The sequence below is a fragment of the Myotis lucifugus genome, unplaced genomic scaffold (genome assembly GCF_000147115.1).
Source record: "Myotis lucifugus unplaced genomic scaffold, Myoluc2.0 scaffold_23, whole genome shotgun sequence".
Lineage (NCBI taxonomy): Eukaryota > Metazoa > Chordata > Mammalia > Chiroptera > Vespertilionidae > Myotis > Myotis lucifugus.
The window spans coordinates 5624946-5637534 of record NW_005871071.1 but is presented as its reverse complement, the minus strand read 5'-3'; the positions used below and the strand labels follow the sequence as shown (position 1 = coordinate 5637534).

Below are 12589 nucleotides of genomic sequence, written 5' to 3'. Positions count from 1 at the left end.
TTTTAAATGTTCATGTAGTATATTCAGATATTGTTTACGTATAGCAATAAAAAGAATTAGATAAAAAAACAAACCACCTCTAAATAGGATAACTTTTATTGTCAACTCATGTAAACTTTAAACATTTAATGGAATTATTTGTGAAAGTATTTGAAAGATCCACCTGTAGTTTCCTTCTAATGCTTTATTGGTAGGTTTGTGAACCGTTCGATAAAAGCAGCATGAAGAGAGATCTAAGTGTTTATTAGGTATAGGCCTCTCAAATGAACCGAGCAATAAAATGGCAGGGACTAAGCATTCATTGGAAATCTGTGTATTTTTAACCTATAAGAAGTGTCCTGGCCTTATTTTTGGTACTTAATATATCAGTTGGATCTCTAATAGCTTCTCAAAACTTTCTTTTTCTGCTGTCTTCCTCATAGTAAAGCAGCCACTTTTTAGTTGTTTAGGCCAAAATCATCATCCTTCACCTTGTCAGTACAAATTCTGTGGGCTTTTCCTTCAAAATATATCCAGAATCTAACTGCTTGCTATTATCTGTATTGCTACCCCCCACCCTCCAGTTCAGTCAGCTAATATTTCTTTCCTGGTCTAATACAGGACCCTCTGCATAGCTTTCCTGCTTCAATATTTGCTATCTATAGTCTAGTTACCACATAGCAGCCATAGTAGTTCTCTGAAAGCAGAAGTCAGATGATGTCATTTCCCTGCTTAAACTAATGGCTTTCCATCCAGTTCAGGATAAAGCAGACCCTTTGTGTTCTCATCTTAGGCTGGGCTCTGTTTCTTTGCTCTACTCTTCCTCAGCTACACTTGCCTAATTGTTAGACATGCCAGGCCTACTCTCTCCTCAGGGCCTTTGGGCCTTTTCCCATCTTCCTGGAATTTCCTTTATCCATATGAATATATGGTATGTTCCCTAATTTCCTCAACTTTAAACTTCTCAGTGAGGTATTCCTTGATCATACCCTGCCCCCAACAATCCTGTGTTCCCCCTTAGCATACTCTATTTTTCTTCATAGCATTTGTCATCATTTGACATAAATGTTTACATTTATTATCTGTTTTTCTCCACTAGATTGTAAACTCCATGAAGGTAGGGACTTGGTCTGATTTGTTTCACAGCTATAGTCTAAAGTGCCTTGCTTATAGTGGCACTCAGGAAAAATTTGAATGCTGAATGAATTTCTAGAACTTAGTGGAAAAGCAAAATGAATGGTGGTGGGTTTTTTTTTTTTTGTTTGTTTTTTTTTGTCACCCATTTAGCCCAAAGTCTCCTCTTTTATTTAATAGTGGTCCTGAAATGCTAACTGAGCCTAACACATAATCATAAAACTTTTTGTTTTGCAAATCTAGTTCAACCTTCTATTTTATTGTTGATGAAATCAAGTCATCACCATGTTAAGTATTCCCAAAGTTACATAGCCAATTAGGTAGTGGTATAGCTAAGGCTAGAATCCAAGTCTCTTGAATCCCAATTCATTGATTCCCCACCTCCCCCCAACTACTTTGATACCTTAACATGAGGCCAGACTTTCTTATGGAAATAAAGAGCTAAAACTAAATATATTAATAACTAGAAATTGAAATAGATAGGCTTTTTGAGAAGATTAATGATATTAAAAAAACAATGAAACCTGCTGATTAATGATTCAGTTAAAACCATTTCTTCCCCAATGGTCATTACAATATTTAAGTTAACTTCTTAGAGCTTTAGAATGTTTATTACCAAATATGTAAACATTGAGGAATGTGTTTGTTTATATTATATTTGGTGTGGTGTTTTTTTTAATCTCATTCAGGTGCACATGAACTTGAACAGATGCAGCTGATTTTAGAATCTATTCCTGTTGTTCATGAGGAAGATCGTCAGGAGCTTCTCAGCGTAATTCCAGTTTACATTAGAAATGACATGACTGAGCCACACAAACCTTTAACTCAGCTGCTTCCAGGAATTAGTCGAGAAGGTATTGTGACTCAAGAATAACCGTCACAAAGTGTGTGTGTGTGTGTGTGTGTGTGTGTGTGTGTGTGTATAAGTAAGCAAGATCTGTGTAGGAAGCTTTAGCTTTTTATCCTTAGATGTATGACTTTCTCTTAAAAATAGTCTTTAGGTATTTAAGGCATACCTAACACTTAAACTCTCACTTTCTCTTTCTTGGCCTGGCACTTAAGCTGGGATCTGTTTTCTTTGCTCCTTTGAATCATTTTCCACATTTCAAAAAGTGCATACCTCTCTCCTGGTTCTAACTCCTTTTACTTTTCCAGTTTATACCTCTATCATAGGTGAGCATATTGGATCACTGACTTTCACTAAGCTGGAATGGAATTCTGTGAGGGTTATATAAATAAGTATAAGTATGAGTAAGAATGATTTAGGTATGAAAAAGTGAATTTAGTTGGGTGGGCGGGGAGGGGAGAAGCAAAGGCTTCAGGACAAGGAGGAAGTGAAGGAATGAGCAAAACCGTGCTGAGCAAACACATTACATAAGTTTGCAGATTGGTGTTAGTATTAAGTGCTAAAGTGAAAGTTTGTGCAAGCTTGAAAGTAGTAGGAACTTGGGGAGAATCAAAACTTTGTTGAACACTAAAGCAATTTCATATCTAAAAATACTGACATATCTTTAGATTTGATATAAATAAGATACAAAAATCTTTAACTTTTACTAGTATAGTAATCTGTCATAAAAACTTTTTTTTTTTTTTTTAGGAAGAGCATTAGACATGAAAAATATCTTCTTTAAAAGTTGATTGTGTTTTATATCTTTAAGAATTATATTAAGAGACATCAGTGTCAGGATTATATAGTTCTGTCATGAATCACAAAGTTAGAGATATGTAGTTTCCTAAACATCTTAAACATCTGAATTATACACCCATTATTCATATTACCAATTCTGATTATTGTATGTGGTTCAAGTGGGCGTGTGTCAGTGTTTTAAAGTAGCAAGTGTAGAGGTAGTTAGGCACTAGATTGCAAATCATGTTGACATTGTCTCCTTCCCTCCCCCCAGATGTGCTTGGAACTCATATAGTAAATGCCTAAATAAAAAGGAAGCTGCTGTATTTAATTTCAACAGGTTTTGTGGGCTTCCTTTTAAGTAGTTCTACATTCCTAACCAGTCTTCGCTGTCCTCACAATCAGATTCCATTGCTGGTTCTCGTGCTCCTAATCTTATAGCCCTGTCACGACATCCTGTTCATAACTGAATAGCAGTCACATAGCACTTGACTGTGCCTCAGAGTTTTCTGTGGGAACGTTTTAAAAATGCAGACTGTTAAGTCAGAATCCAGAGGTGGGGTGGGGACCAGGGCAGGTATCAGTGTTTTTAAAACCTACAGGTATGGCCCTGCCAGCCAAGTTGAAAGACACTGCTTAGGGATCAAGTGGTTAGGCTCTGGAGTGTGTCGTGGCTCTATTGCTCTGTCTTATCAAAAGAGACAAGCTAGAAATATAGGACATTGCTATTAAAGCATTGTAATCTAGCTAAATTTGAATCTTCTTTTTGCTACCCTCATTAAGGTGGGACCATGTCTCAGTCAGCTACAAACTAACCTGAATATTTGGCTCATGGCTGGAATTTATTCAGTATGTGTTGAACGAGAGGCTTTGATAATGGATTCATTAAGTTAACCATTGGACAAATATCCTTGGTATTCACAAGTGGCAGAACTGTGCTCACTACTGCAGAGTGTTTAAAGTTCTTAAAACTAAAGATTTACTTCATAGATATGCTCTATATGAATTAACACATTAAGACTACTAGGTCCCTTTCTGGGTAATGTCTTTAGATGAATACCTTCTTTTTCATTTTCCTCCATCATACTTACTTCTCATCCTCCCTTTCTCTGTAGTTTACCACATAGATCTATATCTTAGACCCATTTCCTCTAGAGCAGTGCTGTCCAATAGAACTATCTACAATGATGGGAATGCATATACTGTATATGCATACACTTGGGAGCTCAGCGTGGCTCCCAAGTTTCTTATTTCTTCCTCTTTTTATTTGCTGCCTATAGTTCCCAAATGCTAGGGATTTTACAATATATTCCTCTTGTGTAGTTGAATATATCTCCTCCTTCTCTCTGAGAATGGTGATTGTGCTGGGTCAACCATCCATGATTCTGTGCCTTCCAGTCTCTCTTGCCTTGAGACATGTGGTCCCAGGGGTAATTAAGACTGACTTTTTTTTTTTGTTCAGGAGAACCAAGCACAGTTTGATTTATTGTGAAATGACCTCCTAGGTTAGGGTAATATAATAGAGGAGAGGGGGAATAAAGGAAGGAATCTCAGCCCTGGGTCACTGAGGGGTATGAGCCTTATTAGGTTTCTTCTCTTTAGTCTTTATTAGACTGATCTGAGGGTTGAATGAGCTTAGTTTTAGAGAGAAGGGCTATCTTTTCCTTTGAGACAGAAGGTAAGGATAATAGGATGTGTGACAGACCATAGTGAAGAAGCAGGAATTGAGATAAATGTGAAGTGGGTTTACCTGTTGAGACTGATAGGGTAGATTGAGAGCATAAAGGGATAGTGTAGAACATTGCTGAACACAATAGCAAAGGCTAAATTGAAATTCTACAGTATGAATTTGTAGTGAGCCAGATATATATGTGATTTTCCATCTAGCTCTCATCAGTACTATATGGCTAGGAAGCAAAGTAGATGGTGGAAATGATTCAGAGTTGAAGATTGGTATAAGTTATAAGACATATGAATGTGTGGTGGTGTAAGAGCAATCTTTAGGCTGGTGATAGTGTGGTTCAGGCGGGGTAAGGAGTTTAGGAAGATCTAACAGTCTGAGTTAGTAGGAAGAATTAGGTGTACAGTAGTTCCACCAGGGCCCTAAAATGATCAAGTGCATTATGTGATATGCTGGCGTGAGATTGTTGTGAACAGAGATCAACAAATTAGTATAACAGCTAGTCAGTGAGATGAAGGAGGAAAGGAGAAAGTCTTTTTATTAAGCACTAGATACTATGTTTTTAAATTTTTATACCTTATAAGATATCTCTGTCTATCCATTTTATACATGAAGAAACTGAAGTTCAGCAAATTTAAGTAACCTAGTGAATCAGTGAAGTTAGTGAGTTGCAGAGCTGAGATTAGGACCTATGTATTAGGTTGAGCCACATGAAATTGCTGTTACTTGACCATTTTTGACTGACAAAAATGGTAGTTTCATATGGTTCATATTAATATATTTCTTTTCTTTTATAATTTACCATAAAGTGAGATTTGGAGTACATTTCAAATTTTTGCTATGTTTATTGAATAAATGTCTTTTCTTTTTAATATATATATTAGATAGGCTAGTTTTATTTCTCTGACAAAACTTTAATTAACTTACCTTTTAATTGTATAGACCTTTTTTATTTCCTTTATGAGTTGGTGGACCTTCAGTTTAGTTAAGGAATTTTAACTCTTTCTTTTGCAGCACTGGATTTCCTGGAACAAATTTTGACATTTAGCCCCATGGATCGATTGACGGCAGAAGAAGCACTTTCCCATCCTTACATGAGCATATATTCTTTTCCAATGGATGAGCCAATTTCCAGTCATCCTTTCCATATTGAAGATGAAGTTGATGATATTTTGCTTATGGATGAAACTCATAGTCACATTTATAACTGGGAAAGGTAAATTGATCCTAAATTAGAAAAATATTTATTGTATTTTTAGTAAATCATAATACAGTGAAGTTTATTTTTAAATTATATAACAATGTAGAGTTCTTAAAAATTTAGTAAAAGTCTCTTTGGGTTTAAAAGATGTTAGATGAGAAGAATCAACCTTATACTATATCTCCATAAGTATCTCAAATTTTTACATATAATTCATTATGTCATAGGATATAAATTATGATATTTATATTGAAATGTTTTTTCTCATGACAAAATTTATTTTGGAATGGTTAACATAAGTTCAGTATAAGGAACTTTTCTAGTCTGAACCATATAAGACATCAAAATGTATACTATTATACATTTTAGTTAAAGGATTTCTTCCCTCTGCCACCTTTTAGGATTTCTAAATTCTAGAGAAGTTGGATATAATTGTCTTAAAAGTGGGTTGGTAACATATAATAATGAATCAATATTATTTAAAATCTTCAGGTGATTTTGTTATTTAGTCAGATTTGGGAATCCCCAATGACAATCTTAAAAACTTCAGGAATTCATATATTTCTGTATTTAAAAGAAAAATGATTGCCAATTAATAAAGAAGTTGTTAATGTTGAAATTAATTTGTTTACTCATTGCATATTTTCCTCCTGAAATGTGGAGGTATTTCTGAATATGTTTACACACATCTACCAACATCTTTTTTTTTTTCTTCCACATGGACATTTCTACCACATATATACACATTCTTTTCAAACATACCCAGATGTATTCCAATCTCTTCATTTTTTATCATACTTAGTTGAGTCATCTAACCTCTTTTCTGTTCCCACCTTCCCATCTCCCCAATTGTTTTCGTGTGTGTGTCTCCATCTGCCTCTACCTGGGCATGGTGTGGTCACCTTGCTGTGATGTGTCAGTGGAGGACACTGCAAGGATACTGCATTCAGTAGCACATACACATGGAGAGTTTCTTTTCTACTCACTGGTGATGAGGTCCAGGAAGCCTCCCTCTCTTTCTAGTCTGCCTATTACCAGTAGAGAGAAAATCTGTAAGAGACTTGATTGAGATTAGAGATCTGCATTTAGTGGCCATAAAGTGTTTTGTCTCTGTAAAACTGTGCTGGAATTAAACTATCGACATGCCACCCACTCAGATGTTCACCTGCAGTTGTATTTAAGGTGGCTGAAAAATAGAGAAAAGAGGAAATAAGTGTGAAATTATAATTGGTCTTATTTAAGAATGGAGGTCCCAGAGTTTTTTATTATATATTTCATTGGTAATTACCAAATATTGCTTCATATTTTTCTTTATGGTTACAGATCTTACCTGTCTATTAAGATTATAAGTTCCTGTAGGGCAGGGAAGGCTTATAGCTTTAGACTCTATTATCCCCTCATAGGCCTGTTACAGTGCTTTCACGTAAAGGGCACTCAGTGAATTTGCAAATGAAATTTGACACCTGGACTAACAGTAATGTATTGATTTTTTTCAGGTACCATGATTGTCAATTTTCAGAGCATGATTGGCCTATACATAATAACTTTGATATTGATGAAGTTCAGCGTGACCCAAGAGCTCTGTCTGATGTCACTGATGAAGAAGAAGTACAAGTTGATCCTCGAAAATATTTGGATGGAGATCGTGAAAAGTATTTGGAGGATCCTGCTTTTGATACTAATTACTCCACTGAGCCTTGTTGGCAGTACCCAGATCATCATGAAAACAAATATTGTGATCTGGAGTGTAGCCATACTTGTAACTACAAAATGAGGTCATCATCATATTTAGATAACTTAGTTTGGAGAGAGAGCGAAGTTAACCATTACTATGAACCCAAGCTTATTATAGATCTTTCCAATTGGAAAGAACAAAGCAAAGAAAAATCTGATAAGAAAGGCAAGTCAAAATGTGAAAGGAATGGATTGGTTAAAGCCCAGATAGCTCTAGAGGAAGCATCACAGCAACTGGCTGAAAAAGAAAGGGAAAAGAACCAGGGATTTGACTTTGATTCTTTTATTGCAGGAACTATTCAACTTAGTTCACAACATGAGCCTACTGATGTTGTTGATAAATTAAATGACTTGAATAGCTCAGTGTCCCAACTAGAATTGAAAAGTTTGATATCAAAGTCAGTAAGCCGAGAAAAACAGGAAAAGGGAATGGCAAATTTAGCTCAATTAGAAGCCTTGTACCAATCTTCTTGGGATAGCCAGTTTGTGGGTGGTGCAGAGGACTGTTTTCTCATAAACCAGTTTTGTTGTGAGGTAAGGAAGGATGAACAAATTGAGAAGGAAAACACTTATACCAGTTACTTGGACAAGTTCTTTAGTAGGAAAGAAGATACTGAAATGCTAGACACTGAGCCTATAGAAGATGGGAAGTTTGGGGAGAGAGGAAATGAGGAAGGATTTCTGAATAACAGTGGTGAGTTCCTCTTTAACAAGCAGCTTGAATCCATAGGCATCCCACAGTTTCACAGTCCAGTTGGGTCACCACTTAAGTCAATACAGGCCACATTAACACCTTCTGCTATGAAATCTTCCCCACAGATTCCTCATAAAACATACAGCAGCATTCTGAAACATCTGAACTAAAACACTCAGCAGACATTTCTCTTTGTATTCTTCATGAAATGTGTTTGTCTTTTTTATTACTAGTGTTTAAGTCCATTTTTTTACTTGAATCAGATGGTTTCATTTAGAAAGGATTTTATTAGTTCTTGGTTTTTAAAATTCAGACTTTTTTCCTACATGTGAGATGGTTTTCATTTTAACTGGCATGTCATTTGCACACAAAAATAAAGAATAGAGCAAAATAATGCAATGCAGGAGGAGACAAAAGAAATGCACTAAGACAAGTAAAAAACATTCTCTCATAGAACAATGATCTGTTTTACAGGAAACAAAAATCTTGCCTTGAAATTTACACAGTGAGACTGTATATAATTGCATGGAAATATCTATTTTTTTCCTAAAACATTTTTCATTCATGAGTATTTTCAAGTTTTTCATACTGTACATGTTTCTTAAAACACATGATACCAGCAGCAACTGAAAATGAATGCCGAATTTGGTACACATGTGTTATCTACCTCAAGGTAACAAAAGTATGTGGCAAAACATATACCACCCATAGTGCTTCACAATATGCACTTCTATTTAGCCAGCGTTTATTGTAGTAAACTATTCTTAATAAGATTCACTCACCATTTATAAATGTTCTGGTATGCATTCTTTATAGTGAAGTGTTATTACATCATCACATCTTATTTATTTTAGCAAAGCAGTATATTTTCTGTATTTAATTATAAAGAGTTAACTTAGTTTTTGAAATTTATTTACAAATACACTTTTTCCATTTGGCACTATGGTTTGTTGCCTACTTAGCTGAATATATAATGTCAGCTTATCCTAAAGGCTGTCCCTGTACTTAATTTACTTAAGTATTCATTTTAAGTAAAGTGCTCACTGTGTATAGGAATTTGTATTTTGGAGGTGCTTGATCTATCTACAAAGAAAAATTAGGAATTACTTTATTATAAAATGCTCCTAGAAGTCTTAATTGTGTTTATTTTTAAAAAACAACTGTAATGTTAGACTTGTGTGCATGGAAATAATTAAGGTACATCATAATTGTAGTTTAAAAGTTGTACATGATAAGACATATTTTGTTTTTACTGTATGTTTTTACTGAATGATCTATTCCCCATCCTAAGGCAAGCATGAATAAAATTAGGTTAAATGTAGCATGTGGCATTGCAGTCTCTTAGAATTTGTTTCATCCATTTTATTTTATTGAATTGAATACTGTCTGTATCTTTTTTTGGTTATCCTGTTTGAAGAAAAATGACAAATAAAACATGGCCAGCAAATATGGCTCCTGTATAACTTTTTAGGTAATTAAAATTACCTGCTAGAATGAAAATTACTAGCAGAATCTGTATCTAGTTCCACTTTCCAGCATTTTTGAATTATGGCTATAGTTTAAGCTATATTAGACTAAAGGCTTAAAAGAAAAAGGTTCTTTATCTCCATGCAAAATCTCTTGACTTACCTTCACATAATTAAATGGAATTAAAGCTTTCTGTAGTCATGTGCTGCTTAGCGATAGGAATATGTTCTGAGAAATGCATCCTTAGATGATTTTGTTGTGCGAACATCATAGAGTCACAAACCTAGAAGGTATAGCATACTACACATCTAGGCTGTACAGTATACCACTGTCTTATATGTGTCGTTATTGAAATGTTATGTGTCGCATGACTGTATATTTCAAAACTCAAGATGTGTATAGAAGCTTTGAGCTGCATAGTCAGAGGAACCTCCTTTATATGTGTTTTTTTCTCCAATACATCTTTACTTTGCTCAAGAACTTAATCCTTTTACCTATCCAAATATAAATCCAATCTTCCTTTTATCTCACTTTTCTATGTCTTCCATCTTTGTTTTGTACATAGCCAGTTCTATTACAGTGTGGATTTCTTTCTGCCCAAGACCTATTGATTTCATCTGTAGTCACAAGTTTTAAAAAATGCAAATATTATCTGAATGAATATCATTGTCATATGTTGTGAACTGTTTTTTTTTAGCCTCCATTCTGACTTGATTGACAGTTTGGGTTTTACAACACTTGGTAGAGTAAGCGTTCCCCAGCCAGACAGACTATCCATTTCCATAAAACATTTAGGTAAGGAAGACATTTATTTCCATAAGCCTATTTAAACATTCCAACATTCATAATCCCATCAATCCTTTCATTGGGAAAGCAATCTTTATGTTCTCTTAGTCTAATTGTAGCCCACGTCTGTGCTTTGCCAATATATTTTGGTGCTGAGTTTGTGGGGCTCCTGTGTCAAGGAGTCCAGAAACTACCTCCTGACCATTTTACCCACTTTGGTGCAAAGGCTTTGGGTCTCCACTGAGGGGTCAAATCAAAGGACCCCTGGTCCTTTTGTCAACCCTCATTTTGATTGATCTCCCTAACCATTGCTCAAAGCAATTGCAGGTTAGATTTCTCATTATAATCTTTGAATCTTGGCTTCCAAAATGTCTCCCAAGCCAGAATAAATAAATCAGACTTGTTTGGGGCTCTTTAATCCTGAGGGTTCAGTAGGGAGTTCTTTTGGCCTGCACCACCTTTGAGTAGTATTAAAACCTTTGCTTGTATCCCATCAATGTTCATTTTACTCATATCTAACCATCGAGGGTGTGGGTGTTCATGTGCTGGGCCAGGGCTGCTGTGGTTGGGGACCCAGCATTGGCTCCTCTGGGGGGCTCAGTGGCACGGATTCTGGGCAGCTCTCTTGGCCGAGATTAGCATAGGCAAAGACAAGGTCCTGAGTGGCAAAAGCTTTTCCCTGACAGCCAAGAGGGCTGATTGGGGTCTTCTGCTGTCCTTTTCCTGCAGAGAGGTCACAGCTGAGGGGCTCCCTCATGGTGGCAAGCTGTGCAGGACTGGGGGATCGGCTGACATGTAAAATGCTGCCTATGCTTTTCTATGTGGCCATCTTTGATTTCTGTGCGCCAGTGGGTTGCTGTAGCTTTTGCTCCCTCATTCAGCTCCATGTTGAGGCTGCTGAGCCCATGTACTCCAAAGCACTCTCAGCGCTATTTTCATCAGTAAGTAGCTGTTAATCATTGTTTTTCTGGAGGTACAAATGCTGGAACCTCCTACTCCACTAATCTTGCTGATGTCACACTCTTAAAAGTTTGTCTTTTTTGTGTAAGAAATAAAGATGGTCCTTGGGGGACAGGACTTTAGCTGGGGTGCTTTCATGGTATAAGCTCAATCAGGACAGGGTAGGACCCAAGAAAAACTAGCTGGCTTCTGCTCCCTCCAAAGGCACCGATGATTGTCCTTGATACTGAAATTTGGCTCAGGAGACTCGACAGACATTTCAGGCAATGATGAAGGTAGATGTCTTCTTACAGGAAAAGATAAATAACTGGCCTGTTTAGATGGGAGTTGACCCATGAAAAGTATTTGGAAATGTTTCTCAGTTTGTCAAGATTTGGATCACAGACTTCTCAAGACCTGTGAATATATCAGCCATCACACTGAAGATCAATCCTAGCTATACATACCCTTCAACCAGGGCACTTTGGGAAGAGGCACTGATCTAAACTGTTGGGGTGATCATCCCCAGGTAAGGCATATAGATGTGTAAACTGATCTAGATCATAGGGAATGGAGGCTAAAGGAAGATCAGAGACACCCAGACATAACGGAGATCCTGAGGCTGAGAATCCCATGATGCATTCCACACAGAGGCAACCAGCCCCTCCAGGTTGCTTGAAACCAGAAGTCTTAGATGGTTCATGGTCATAGGCATTCACAACACTGGGACTAATGGGACAAGCGTTTGTAGAAGTTACGGATAAGGAGGTTTCCTCATTCACTGTGATGATTTGGTTTGGTGCTTCTAGTGCTAGACTTGGCTGAGTTTGTAGCTGCTGCTTCCTCCTTTTGATATGCTGGTTCTTGAACCAATTGTTTTTTACTAATTCATCAAGTTGAGTAGCTGAAGCAAGTTCTGCCATGGTAACTCAATATGGGTACATGGTCTTTTCAAATGTATCTTTCCATAGTCACTGTTCTGGACTAACGGTTGTGCAGTACCAATGAGCAGATCTTGGCCTTTCAGCCATGTACTCTTTCTTAAGGAACCATGTGAGGATGTAGGTCGGCCTGCCATAATACCTTTTAGCTGTAGAATGATCAGCTGTGTGTGTTTCTGAGCTCCTGAATTTCATCCGTCCAATTTAAATATATACTCAAGTTACCTTAAACAGGCAAGTTCTTACAGGGAAAGCTTTCAGTTTTTCACCATTAGATATGATAGATGTGAATTTTCATTTATGGTCTTTATGATGTCGAAGTAATTTTCTGTTTCTATTTTGTTGAGTTTTCTTTTTATGAAAAGGTGCTGGATTTTGTCAAATACTTTTTCTGTATTGAGAAAAT

The 12589-nt window shown here is 36.4% G+C and overlaps 2 protein-coding genes across 3 annotated transcripts in view; one reads left to right on the top strand and one right to left on the bottom strand.

Annotated features, from left to right (window-relative positions):
- The window catches only part of MAPK6 (mitogen-activated protein kinase 6), a 34221-nt gene extending 24514 nt beyond the window's left edge, over positions 1-9707 (top strand). The window contains exons 4-6 of one of the 2 annotated variants that reach the window (XM_006085949.3): positions 1803-1967; positions 5436-5637; positions 7119-9707. In XM_006085949.3, coding sequence (XP_006086011.1) covers positions 1803-1967; positions 5436-5637; positions 7119-8220 — 1469 coding nt within the window. In that variant the 3' untranslated portion in view covers positions 8221-9707. The remainder of the gene's footprint in view (positions 1-1802; positions 1968-5435; positions 5638-7118) is intronic. The other variant, XM_014453444.2, reaches the window with a different exon arrangement.
- A 2005-nt stretch (positions 9708-11712) lies between these two features.
- LEUTX (leucine twenty homeobox) lies at positions 11713-12165 on the bottom strand. The gene has a single exon (XM_006086031.1). It carries the CDS (start codon positions 12163-12165, stop codon positions 11713-11715), a length of 453 nt encoding a protein of 150 aa, XP_006086093.1.
- Between the last annotated feature and the right edge of the window lie 424 nt (positions 12166-12589).

What these genes read in the sequence shown, in the direction of transcription:
- LEUTX (XM_006086031.1), bottom strand. Translation starts at nt 12,165, where the DNA reads ATGGCAGAACTTGCTTCAGCTACTCAACTTGATGAATTAGTAAAAAAC.